The sequence below is a fragment of the Lycium ferocissimum genome, chromosome 7 (assembly GCF_029784015.1).
Source record: "Lycium ferocissimum isolate CSIRO_LF1 chromosome 7, AGI_CSIRO_Lferr_CH_V1, whole genome shotgun sequence".
Taxonomy (NCBI): Eukaryota; Viridiplantae; Streptophyta; class Magnoliopsida; order Solanales; family Solanaceae; genus Lycium; species Lycium ferocissimum.
In genome coordinates this window covers 15,390,010-15,402,146 of record NC_081348.1, presented here as the reverse complement: position 1 = coordinate 15,402,146, position 12,137 = coordinate 15,390,010, and the positions used below count along the sequence as shown (strand labels likewise).

The window sequence follows — 12,137 nt, the reverse complement described above, 5'->3', positions numbered from 1 at the left end:
ACTTTTGTTAAGGAATAAAATTTTTACACTACAGTATGATATAATTCGCTATAGAAGGAATTATTATTTTGTACTATTTTTTCTTAAGCATACTTTTTGCAAAAGCTCAAGATAAACTTTTGAATGAATTATTGTTACAGATCACATACCAATATATTATTCCTTCATGGCATAGTGAAATTTAACTTGCCTTGCGAATTTTTTTAAAATTTTGGCAACGCGTGGGTTCGCATTTTTGTAAAATTTAAAGATTTCGAATATGAAAAGAAATTTAAATACGTCTGCATGTACAGCTAGTCTTTTTGGGAATCATGGGCCTCTTGATTCAATTTGGTTATGTTGGCGGATTTAAGTTATATCCATTGACAGTAATAAAATTTTTACACTACAGTATGATTTAATTCGCTATAGAAGGTTATTTTGTACTATTTTTTTATTAAGTTTGGAGCTCTACTTGTTACAGACCACATACCAATATATGAATGGCATGCGTATGCATCTAAATATGTCGCTTAACTATGACTTTCACATCAATTTGTCACTTAAACCAATACATGAGTGACATGCATTTGCATCTCAACTTATCATTGTAAGTATGATTTTCACCTTAATTTATAACTTAACCATCGTTCGTATTTAGTGGGTTGGTGTACGGTGTGAATAAATATTTTCTGGCAAAGTTTGAAAATTACTAGTTTAGGTTATTAGGTGCAGCTGCTTGCATAGTAGGTTACAGTGTGGCCCCTTTCACCCACTAGCTAACTATAAGCAAGTGATGAATAGTTGAATACATATGGAGTATATTCTTTTGTTTCCACCTTGCTGCCATATTCGTCATGCATGAATAAATTAATCATTATTTGTATTTTATAAAATATATAAGAAAAATAAAAGCAAGATAAGCACAGTTTTAGACATAATTCAAGTATCATGGCCGGTTAGTTGGCATCAAATGGTTAAGACCTAGTCTTTATAGGCCTTCATGATTTTCTCTTAATTTTTTCCTTTCAATTCTATCCAAAAGAATATATTACAATTTTTAGGTACACTATATACATAGACAAAGTATGAGAGGGAGAGAGATAGAGATCCTTTTATTTTTTAAATTCGTTAATATTTTTTGTGAATAATACTGATGCTTCATAATTACTACTCATTTGATAGCACTAAATTTATTATCTTATTTACATCAATAATACTTTTTTTGCTGGAAAATGTTATGTAAACCCTCCTAAGGTTCTTAAACTTATAGGAGTCCACCTCTCAAGATTCACAAATTACAAAAGCTCTCTAATTTGAGTTGTTGCTAGCTTGTTTGGCCAAAACTCCTTTGGAAATTAAAAGTGCTTATTTTTTTTAACTAAATATAAACGGTAACTTCTCTCGCCTTAATGTGTTCTTAATTCTGTATAATATTAATGTCATTGTTATTTTTATATACTTAATAATATATTTTTTAATGAACATTATTATTTAAGTCACCTAGCAACATATATACGTTCCCCATTAATTAACAACGTAGTAACATTTTTATCTTCAAAACCATGCACCTAAAATATAAAGATGAGAACCTTTTACCGTTTTTTCATTTATTCATTTGTTCTACACTAAAATAATTATTAAAGAAACTCAATTGTTGCTATAAATTTGTTTCTATCTTTTCTTTTTTCATTGTAAAATGTAAAAAGAGTAATTTACCTCTTTTATGTAGATCATATCTTTTTCCTTTCTGAAATTAATTTGCTTGAGGGCAATTTTCAAACGGATGGCAGTATATTAGCCCCAACTATAAATTTTTAAAAGATAAATATATACAATTTTTCAACGAAGAGGGGTAAATTTTAACCATTACCCTCTTTTTAATGATGCGGTTAGTAGGAGTGTTCATGGTTTGGTTAAAAACCGATTCAAACCGAAAATCAAAATCAAACCGATTGAATAAACCGATATTCACTTGGGTTAGGTTTGGTTTGGTTTTGAATTTTTAAAAATCGATAATATTTGGTTTGGTTTTGGTTTTACTAAAAGTAAACCGAAGAAAAAACCGAACCGAACCGAAAATTTTATACATAATTTTTATAATTGTATATATACAATATATTGATTTTTATAAATAGCTTTAAATAATTTATATCATTTTTAAGCAAAATTTTATTTTATCTCTAATAGGCTAATGAACGTTATACCTTAAGCCGATTTTAAAAGAGAAATCAATGAATTCAAACTCATTTATTCAAAGAAACAACTATATGAGATTTACCTAGATTTAATTTTTATATTCTTATAAACTTTATTCACTTAATTTAAATCATAAATCCTAAGACATTGTCTCCATAATGCAAGAAACTTTAACTACCACAATAAAAGGGTAATAATGAATTATAAATTGGAAAAGGATAGAAAATTCTCTCCTAATTGTAGGAAAAAAAAAAACATGAAAGAGAGAAATATCGTTAATTTTCTTAAAAACCGAAAAATCGACCCAAACCGAACCAAATCGACTACAACCAAATCAATGGATATGTATTATATTTGGTTTGGTTTGGTTTTGTTTTAATAATTTTAAACCGACTAGATTGGTTTGGTCTTGGTTTTAACCCAAAACCGACCTAAACCGACTCATGTGTTAGAAAATAGGGCAATTAGCAGAATCGCCTGCGAATTGCCCTTCTTTTGGGGTGGTCTTTAAATTTTGTTCCTCATATTTGAAATCTTTAAATTTTTCTTCGCTAAAAACGTGGTTCCAGGTTCGAACCCCCCACTCGATCAAAAATTTTAAAAAAATTCGCAAGGCGAGTTTAGATTTCTCATGCTGACGTACACTTGTTAAGGAATTACGAAGTTATCTTTGGGCCATCTTATGCCTTATGGCGAGACTTGGCATAAATATGCGGGATTCCGTACTTATGGAAAACTTTTAGTGAAGCCTTAACTAAAAGTCTTTTCCTAGTTATGTCTTATAGGCGGACTTTAGTTAAGAGCGTAACTAAAAGTATGCCTATGAACGTAACTTTTATACAAACATCAAACTTTGCTTATAAGGCAAATTTTTAGTTATCGTTAGGAAAAGTTCCGCCTTTATAGGCGCTCTTTTAGTTATGCGCTTGCGGACCATCTACTTTTAGTTGTGCATACTTAAAAGTACGCACGTAAGGCATAGTTAGGAAAAGACTTTTGGTTAAAACTTAACTAAAAGTTTGCCGGGTAAAAGTTGCCCGTAAGTATCTTGGGATAGGGCATAAACATGTTGAGAATTACCAAAGTTATGCGGACCGTGTGCTTATGCCAAGTACGCCCGTAAGCATGAGTACGGGTCGCATAACTTTGGTAATTCTTAACAAGTATGTCGGACCCGCATACACGCGACCAAACCTGCCTTCGGCAATTTTTTTTTTTTTTTTAACTTATGCTTGCAGCGGAGGTTCGAACTCTAACCGCGCATGATTTACTGCAACAACGCTCGAGAGTTGACGCGAAAGGCAAAAATTAAATCAAGAATGTAAAGAGGCATAATTTAAAGACCACAAATATGAGGGGCAAAATTTAAAGATCACCCCAAAAGAAGGGCAATCCGCTCAAAAAAAAATGTAGAAAATATGGGCAAACGTGTATAACGACAAGACGTTAAATTTCAACGATGGGAAAATATAGACCATTTCGTAAAACACAAGGGGATTTTTTGACATTTTTCGTAAAAAGATATGCTCCGTTGTCCTTCCTCAATCTTTACACGGGAGAAGCTGGACCAAGGCATAGTCCAATTTAACTGCAACAATTGGTCCTAGTAACCGAACTATAATAAATGACAAATAATGAAAAGGATGGAGCATTATATTAATTCTTCTTTGATGCTGTTTTTTGTTAATTATTTTTTGAATGCTTCAGTACTAATCCATTCCCTTCCCTTCCCCACACAAAGACAAAGAATTCTATGTCTTTCCACCACCAAAATATTTAAAGGAAGATGCCAAAATTAACAATTAAGTGTTGCATACGAAATTGCCTGCCTAGTCAAAGAATGCCACATAACACACACATAGCTTTCTTGATAACATGAGGGATTGGGTCCAAGACAACCACAAATAGCCAATAGAAAAAAGCCTCCAAATCAACCCAATTAGGCGGCTGTAGATAGCAACTCAACAACGGCAGATTCTTCTAACATTTGGTCCCATATAACTCCAGACAATTTCACATACAATTAGAATAAGGGAATTGTCGTCTAATAAATGAATGCATATATAGAGATAAAGCTCGAGTCACAGGCTCTTGTTTTGTAGTGGTTCAAATGCATCTGCCTGACCTGTGAGTAGTGAATGTGAACGGATGTTCTCCAATGCTCTTGAAATATTGTCCATCTAGTGGTTTAATTAAAGGGGAGGGAAGAAAGGAGAAATTGAGGTTTGCATGAATTTTTTTATAATGTGTCACTTGTGACTGAATAAAGTAAGGCGATACTTTAAACTAAAGTCATGTCTTGATAACTTCTTTTTTTGTTTAACGGCCGACTAATTTGAATTTTCGCCGTTATTTAAGGTGGAGATTTGTTTTACTAAAACATTCTTTAGTCTTGTAGCTCGGCCCTAAAATCTTTAATTACGAATGAATGGATCTCATTCATCCCGCTAATGCGCTTTGTCTTTTGATGAAGATTGGGATTTGGAATAGAGTGAGTTTTACTTACCAAAAAGTAAGTCTTCTTTACTCTTGTAGCTCGGGCCCTGAATCTTTAATTACCAATTAATAGATCTCATTCATCCCGCTAATGTGTTTTGTCGTTTTGATGAAGATTGAGATAGAGTGAGTTTTACTTGCCAAAAAGTAAGCTTCTTAGTTTAATTATGTGTACCTTTACATAGATAAGAATAGTTGTACGACACAGAGAAAAATTTATCCGGTTTGTATATATAGTGAATCAAAAAGGGAATTTGTGAACTGACACCTGCCAAAACCTAAACGGAAGAAACGCAAAAAGGAATTACACTATAATTAGAGGAAAAGAAAAAACTCTTTTTTTTATTCCAGTAAATTAAGTTAATATATCTTGTTGAATTTTTTATTGTGCACTGATAAAAGATAACAATCATTGAATTTGTGTAACTTTGATTATACTCCTATTATATATGGATGGCTTTACTATTTTTATTATCAAAAAAAGATGATAGGTATCCTATTCTTTGCATTATGAATGAACCAATACGGACGCAGTTGTTCAGGTTGGTATAACCACTTTAGAAGGGGCTAATATTATTAAAGAGACAACATAAATTTACCTGGCACATATCTTTCGACATATATACTTTAAACAACTTAAAGGGGGAAAAGGTTCCTTCTCAAATAAGTAAACACCTTTTAGTTTTTCATAAGTAAACACCAGCAAATTTTTTTAATCATAAATCATCTGAACCATTGAAAGCTAAATTTTAAAAGACTACGGTTTTCCCTTAAGAATAATCACCAAATTCCTTCTATATTAGGAGTTCTACCTTTCTAAAGTTGAATCATGTCTAATTTATAGTTACTTTAATTTCCAAATTATCTCTTGCTCCCAAACACTCACTCCACCTTCAATGCAATTTAAATAACATTCTCACATGACCACAATTTGATATAACATGCTTCATGCTACATCTAAAATAACATATTGGAAGAGCTAAGTCGGAGTGTTACAATAACATCAACTGAAGGTTGTTGCATGTGTCAGCCACAATTTTAAATATGTATGAAAGAAACACATCCTAACATGAGGTCGGGTTCCATCTATCGTTATGTTGGCATTCACTAGCATACTGGACACCAACAAATTACAATCGCTCATGTATAAAGTAATAAAATAAAATTTTCGAAGTTAATAAAAAGGGGGACCAATAAAATCTTACATCAATATTCTAACTTGAAAGAGGGGTTTTTCTAGATCATTTTCTCGATTTGTCTGTGGTCCTATCTATTACTGTTCAAAGATGAAAAGCCAAGTTTAGACGCTTCTTTTGGAATTCTCCTTCTATTTTTATCAACTTCTTTTTCAACTCTAACCTTATCAAACTCATTTTTGTTTTCATTTCTGACCTTATTAAACTCATTTTTGTTTTCAATTCTGACCTTATTAAACTCATTTTTGTTTTCAATTCTGACCTTTATTTGTCCTAAAATGACAACTGTCACTGAAAGGATTGAATTTCCTCTCTTCCCTTTTTTCCCATCAAGTGGCTTCTTAAAAAAGAAAGAAAATATCTTAACGTCGACCAAAATTCCAACAATTTTTAGCTAATGTTTTCAATAATTGATGAAAAAAAAAGAACATTTTCTGGCTTATGAAATCCAGTGGCAATTAGTTGCATGGAGTTGATTGTCTGGACATGTGGACAGACTGTTCTCGTACGCATGATGGAACTTAATCAAACTTCAGAAGTCAGAGTTAATTATTTCAATTTTTATAATCTATTTATAGCTAGCGTTTTCTTTAATTAAGAAACGATCAGTTCACCCAATATTGCCAATAACTAATTCCAGTAATATTAGGCTATTGAGACCTAACCCACATGCTAAGTCCAGGGGCAATCTCGTCAGCTTAAAAAACAGCAAGGTATAAGAGTACTTGCTTTACTTCTATTCTGGGTTTTCATAAAAAGATAACTGCCTTCTCGCACACAATATATGCACATGTATATATTTAAAGGCATGGGTGCAATAGCATCATGGCTGAGCTGCAATATTAGGTACAGGTTAAAACTCCATGCGAACCCAATAAATAAAACGAATTATTATGGGTTCGTCGATGGTAAGCTCAAATTTTAAATTAAATCACTGAATTCACCTATGTCTCTTCCCACTTCCAACTTTTCATCACTTTCAATATACATCCATACCCTCCCCCAATATTTGGAATTTGGATTAGGATAATGAAAACATTACAATGATATTAAATTATCGAGCTCACCGTGATGTTCATACCAATTGCTAATTTAAAAAAAAAAAATGATGAAATAAAATGTTATTTGATTATTGTCATCGACATCATTGTGTTAAAGAAAAAAAGAAGAAGAAATCAAAGCATAAAAAGAGAAGGAAGAAGGAGAGGCTCCGAAATGATTATCGCTTTAATGTTAGAAATCATAACAAATACACTAACCTTGTAGGCTGTAGAAACTTAATTTGTTTTTTTATAATCAAATATAAGTGTTCTTATATTGTTAATGCTATGAGTTTGTTGAGCTTGTAACATCAACCCTTCAAATTGATATCATAGTGATGTATGACGTATTATACACTTGTAAAGCCATAATGAACCTAACAAATTGATTCTATTTCCCCTTAATTAATTAATTCATTTTAAATATCTTCCCGGAAAAGCAACTAACGACTGTAAATCGAAAATGCATTAAACAAATGTTATCCAAACATAGAAGTAATAAGTTTAATCATAGGCTCGAAAACTAAAATCTATTTTCTCCTTTAGTTTTGTATTTCCATAAATACCCCTCCAAACCTTCTCCATAACGTAACCAACCATAAATTAAAGTACAATTTATCCAAAGCCACTACCCCAACCCCCCCCCCCCCACTTCCCTTCTTTGGCCCTTCTCCAAGCACATATAAAGACAGGCTATATATATACACACATAGTGGCCTCAGAAAAAAACAGAGAAAAGTAAAACAAAAAAATGGATTTCATCAGAAAGAAAATATGTGTGTCTGTCTTCTTGTTTTTCCATGTCTGGTTTTGTACAGCTCTTGATGTCTCTACAATTCCTTTTAACAAAGGATTCAGCCATCTCTTTGGTGATGGAAATATTCTTCATGCTACTGATGATAACAGCCTTCAACTTCATCTCAACCAACAAACAGGTAAACTATAGTAGGATTATCTTTGTTTTCATTGTTTCTGGTACGACGGAAGTCATAAAAAAAATCGTCCGAAAATTCGCTCAAGAACGTAACTTCTTAAATATTAGTTAGTCTAATTGTCGATTTTATCTTTTGTAGTAATATATATGTCTAAATTTATTTCTTTTTTTATTATTTAAAATTCTTGCAGGTTCAGGCTTCAAGTCTTCTGACCTCTACAACCATGGTTTATTCAGTGCTAAAATTAAACTGCCATCAGATTATACTGCTGGGATCGTTGTTGCTTTCTATGTATGCATCTCTAATCTTCCTTCTTTTTTCTCCAAATATTATGATTTCATCGTAGCTTTAATACGATCACACAGTTGCAGAGCCACCCGTGTCCGGGAGATATCAATGAAAAATTACGTTTGTGTGTATATAAGAATTTTTTTTTTAGTCTATTCACAATATGTTGAATTTTTTTTAGTTATTTTTCATGTGTTTACTTCCTCATATTTTAACTCTCTTTAGTGAAATTCTAGCTTCATAGACACAATCAAGTACATATTTATTTATTTGTTTATTTGTTTTTGGGCAGACGACAAACCAAGATATATTTAAGAAGACACACGATGAATTGGATTTTGAATTTTTGGGAAATATAAGAGGAAAAGCATGGAGATTTCAGACGAATATGTATGGAAATGGAAGCACACATAGAGGAAGAGAAGAAAGATATACTCTTTGGTTTGACCCTTCAAAAGAGTTTCATCGTTACAGCATTTTGTGGACCAAGAAAAACATCATGTGAGTTTTGGTTTTTAACTGCTTTCTTCAATTTTAAGAAAAGTACAAACATCATATCATCCCTTTTATTAGCGCGGATTCGTTGTATTTTTCATTTTTTGCTGCCGCTTTTGATATTTGACTATTTCAATACGCGATTAGTACTCTAGAAGAAATATGGTATTTCAAAGATCACACGCAAAATAGTAGTACTATTAATTAATTACTGTACTACTATAAATAAAGCTTTGACTTCTGTAGAAAAACAGTTAGCTCACTGTTGAAAAAATGTAGTTGTAGGAAATTATTGCTCTAAGTGAAAATTATCATGTCACACTTTTGACATTGTAGTCTTTTTTATATATAATTTAACTAGTTATATTACATACAATTGCTTTATTTTTCAGTTTTTATATTACCAATATCACATATAATATGAAGAGTTACGTGTTGTTATAGGTTAATTTAACTTGATGGTATGAAAAGTTTATAAATCAAAAATTAAATTCTTATAGGTAATTCCCCAATCCCCATGGCATTTATGGTTAGTAACTTGTGTAACATGTTAGATTGTATTGATAATCTAAAATTCATGACGTTGTTAGTGAATGTGTATATCATTATAATTCATGATCAGTAATTAGAAATTAGAACTATAATCTGAAAACCAAAATAAATAAGAGTTTAAAGAGAGCAGGGAGATTTTACCAATAATTTGCTTTTTGCATATTGAAAATGTAAGGGTACGCTTTAATTTCTTTTTCTCTTACGTGACGAATTAGTACTTGACTGGGTCGATGTATCTTATTCATTTGTCCTAATTTATCTAACTTCTTATTCAAAGACGACGACGTATAGAAGAATTGAAAAGTCTTTTGTTCCGTGATCAAATTGTATAGATAACCATAACCTAATCTTCATTAAAGTAACTCATTGACAAAATGCCAATTACGTCTATTTCAATCTCAGGTTCTTAATTGTTGATTTGACAATTTAATTTGCTTAATTTTTTCTTTCTGGATATGAAAATGATTGATTAATCACATAGAAAATATATGATTAATATTTTTAGAAAATAAATCTGAAAAGAAAAAAATAAACAGAAACTAACAATAGGTCTATATTCAATTTTTTTTTGTTTGTTTAAGATTCGTATTGATCTTGAAAATTGGAGGTTATATCCGGATTGGTCTTATGGGGCCCCATTCGGGTGGGAGCGCTCCTACTAAATTTTTTCTATCTCGAACTTCAGCTTAAAATTCTCCATAAGATTAAGAGAGATTTCATCCGCTACACCATCCTTCGGTGATATAGGTCTATATTCATAATTTGCTTTCTAACCTCTTAAAGATACCTTTTTTCCAACCATTATATCTAGACTTAGTTTAACCAATAACCACTTGGTATTACGTTAGATTAACTAACATAATTATTTCTGACTAGTAATGTAACCACTAGCCGCTTTGTATTGTGTTGATCATTTGACTAATATATATTATTTCTCATTAGAACAGGTACATACAACCTAATCCACGTTAAAGTAATTAAATGATAGATATCTCTCAATATCGAACCTCTCAATTATTGACGATTTTTATTAATTTCTTCTTTTTCTATTTTGCCAACAGATTCTATATAGATGATGTTCCAATTAGAGAAATTGTACGTAACGATGCCATGGGAGCAGACTACCCATCAAAGCCAATGGGACTATATGCAACAATATGGGATGCTTCAGATTGGGCCACTTCAGGAGGAAAATACAAAACAAATTACAAATATGCACCATTTGTAGCTGAATTCACTGATTTAGTACTCAATGGGTGTACAATGGACCCATTGGAACAAGTAGTAAACCCTAGTAATTGTGATGAGAAAGATGTTGAACTCCAAAAGGCAGAATTTTCAAGGATTACACCAAGACAAAGAATGGCCATGAAAAGATTCAGGGCGAAATATATGTACTATTCTTATTGTTACGATTCTTTGAGGTACTCAATGCCACCACAGAATGCGAGGTAGACCCAGGTTGAGCAACACCGCTTTAAAGAGACCGGAAGGTTGAAGTTTATCAAGCACCACCATCGCCATCCAAAGAGATCAAGAAGTCAAGTTCTTGATGCTAGGAACTATGGAAATCAAGATGAAGAGTGATTAACTTTTTGTTTACCAATATTATTGTTGATGTGTATAGATAAAAGGAGGGAAAAGTGATTTTTTTTTTCTTGTTTTGGGGGTTCGGATAGAACTCAATTTTTTGATAGAGTTTTCTTGGGTTTTCACATTTGATTATAGGGAATAATATTGCTAGAGTGAAGGGTGGAAAATTAAATAATGATAATGTGAACATTGATTGAGTGCTTATATATTGTATATAAATAAAAGAGGTTTAAGTTATGTATATCAACTGCTAATGCAGCCTCAATACATACAAGTTCTTTTCTTTAAATTAGTTTATCGTGAAGTTTAATTCGACTAATTAATTAGTAAGTGTTTGTTATCCAAAATATGAGGATAACTCTAAGGTTAGAGATCCCGAACATGGCCCCAAAGTTAGGTCCTTGTTAAATATCAACCTTCCTTAGGGTTGGCATGTTTTGTCATACAGGAAAAAAGAACATTTTTACTTATATGCATTATTTTTTGTTTGCTCGTAAATCAAAATAGAGTGGTGATCAATTAATAGGGTTGATACTTCGCATAGAAGAGCCCGTAGAACCAGTTTCCACCAAATCCCAGTATGCATCTTTGTTTAAACCTGAGATCATGAACAACAAAATCAATCAATTACAATTGAGCCAATTAAACAGATTACGATATTACAAGAAAAATAATATGTGAAATGGACTGAAAATAAAGTGGCAAGAATGGAGGTTATTGAAGAGTTACAGCTTGCTGTGGTTGGAAAATTTCCGTATGGTTGGGCAGATTTGGAGCAACTTAGGACAATGATCCCAAAACAGTGTGGAATTAAGGGGGAATACAGAGTGGTTTTCTTTAGAAATAAGCATGTGTTGATAAGATTGGGTTTGGATGAAGATTTTATAAATCTAACTTCTAAACCAGCACATTTTCTGACAGACAATGAGGGGTATTCCTATCAAATGAGACCTCTCATAAATGATTCAAAGTTCAAGGTCGATGAGGAGACATCAAAAGCAATGGCATGGATCTCTTTCCCTAATTTGTTGCCCACTTATTTCGTGAAAGAAGCATTGTTTACACGCTTGTTGGTAAACCATTACATTTAGATCTAGCCATAATCAATAAAACTAGACCTAAGTTGTGCCGGGGTCAAAGTTTTAGTGGTTGATTTATTATCGCATTTTAAAAGGAAGTACGGATGGACATTTAAGATGAAGTAAAAAATGTTAGAACTGTTGATTTAAAGATTCATTAGGACTATTTACCAAAGTATTGTAAGGAGTGTAGACTATAGGGCCATAATGAAGTTGAATGTAGGGTTATTCATCCTAAACTTGCTTAAAAGAAGTGTGGGGATACAAAATTGAGGAAAATCCAAA

At 32.0% G+C, this 12,137-nt stretch overlaps 1 protein-coding gene and 1 pseudogene across 1 annotated transcript; both read left to right on the top strand.

Moving 5' to 3' along the window:
• Window positions 1-7,596: 7,596 nt before the first annotated feature.
• LOC132063510 (probable xyloglucan endotransglucosylase/hydrolase protein 30) lies at window positions 7,597-11,014 on the top strand. The gene is made up of 4 exons (XM_059456072.1): window positions 7,597-7,845; window positions 8,036-8,136; window positions 8,426-8,634; window positions 10,242-11,014. Exons 1-4 carry the CDS (start codon window positions 7,662-7,664, stop codon window positions 10,633-10,635), a joined length of 888 nt encoding a protein of 295 aa, XP_059312055.1. The 5' UTR covers window positions 7,597-7,661; the 3' UTR covers window positions 10,636-11,014.
• Window positions 11,015-11,480: 466 nt separating this feature from the next.
• The window catches only part of LOC132061951 (probable xyloglucan endotransglucosylase/hydrolase protein 30), a 3,528-nt pseudogene continuing 2,871 nt past the window's right edge, over window positions 11,481-12,137 (top strand).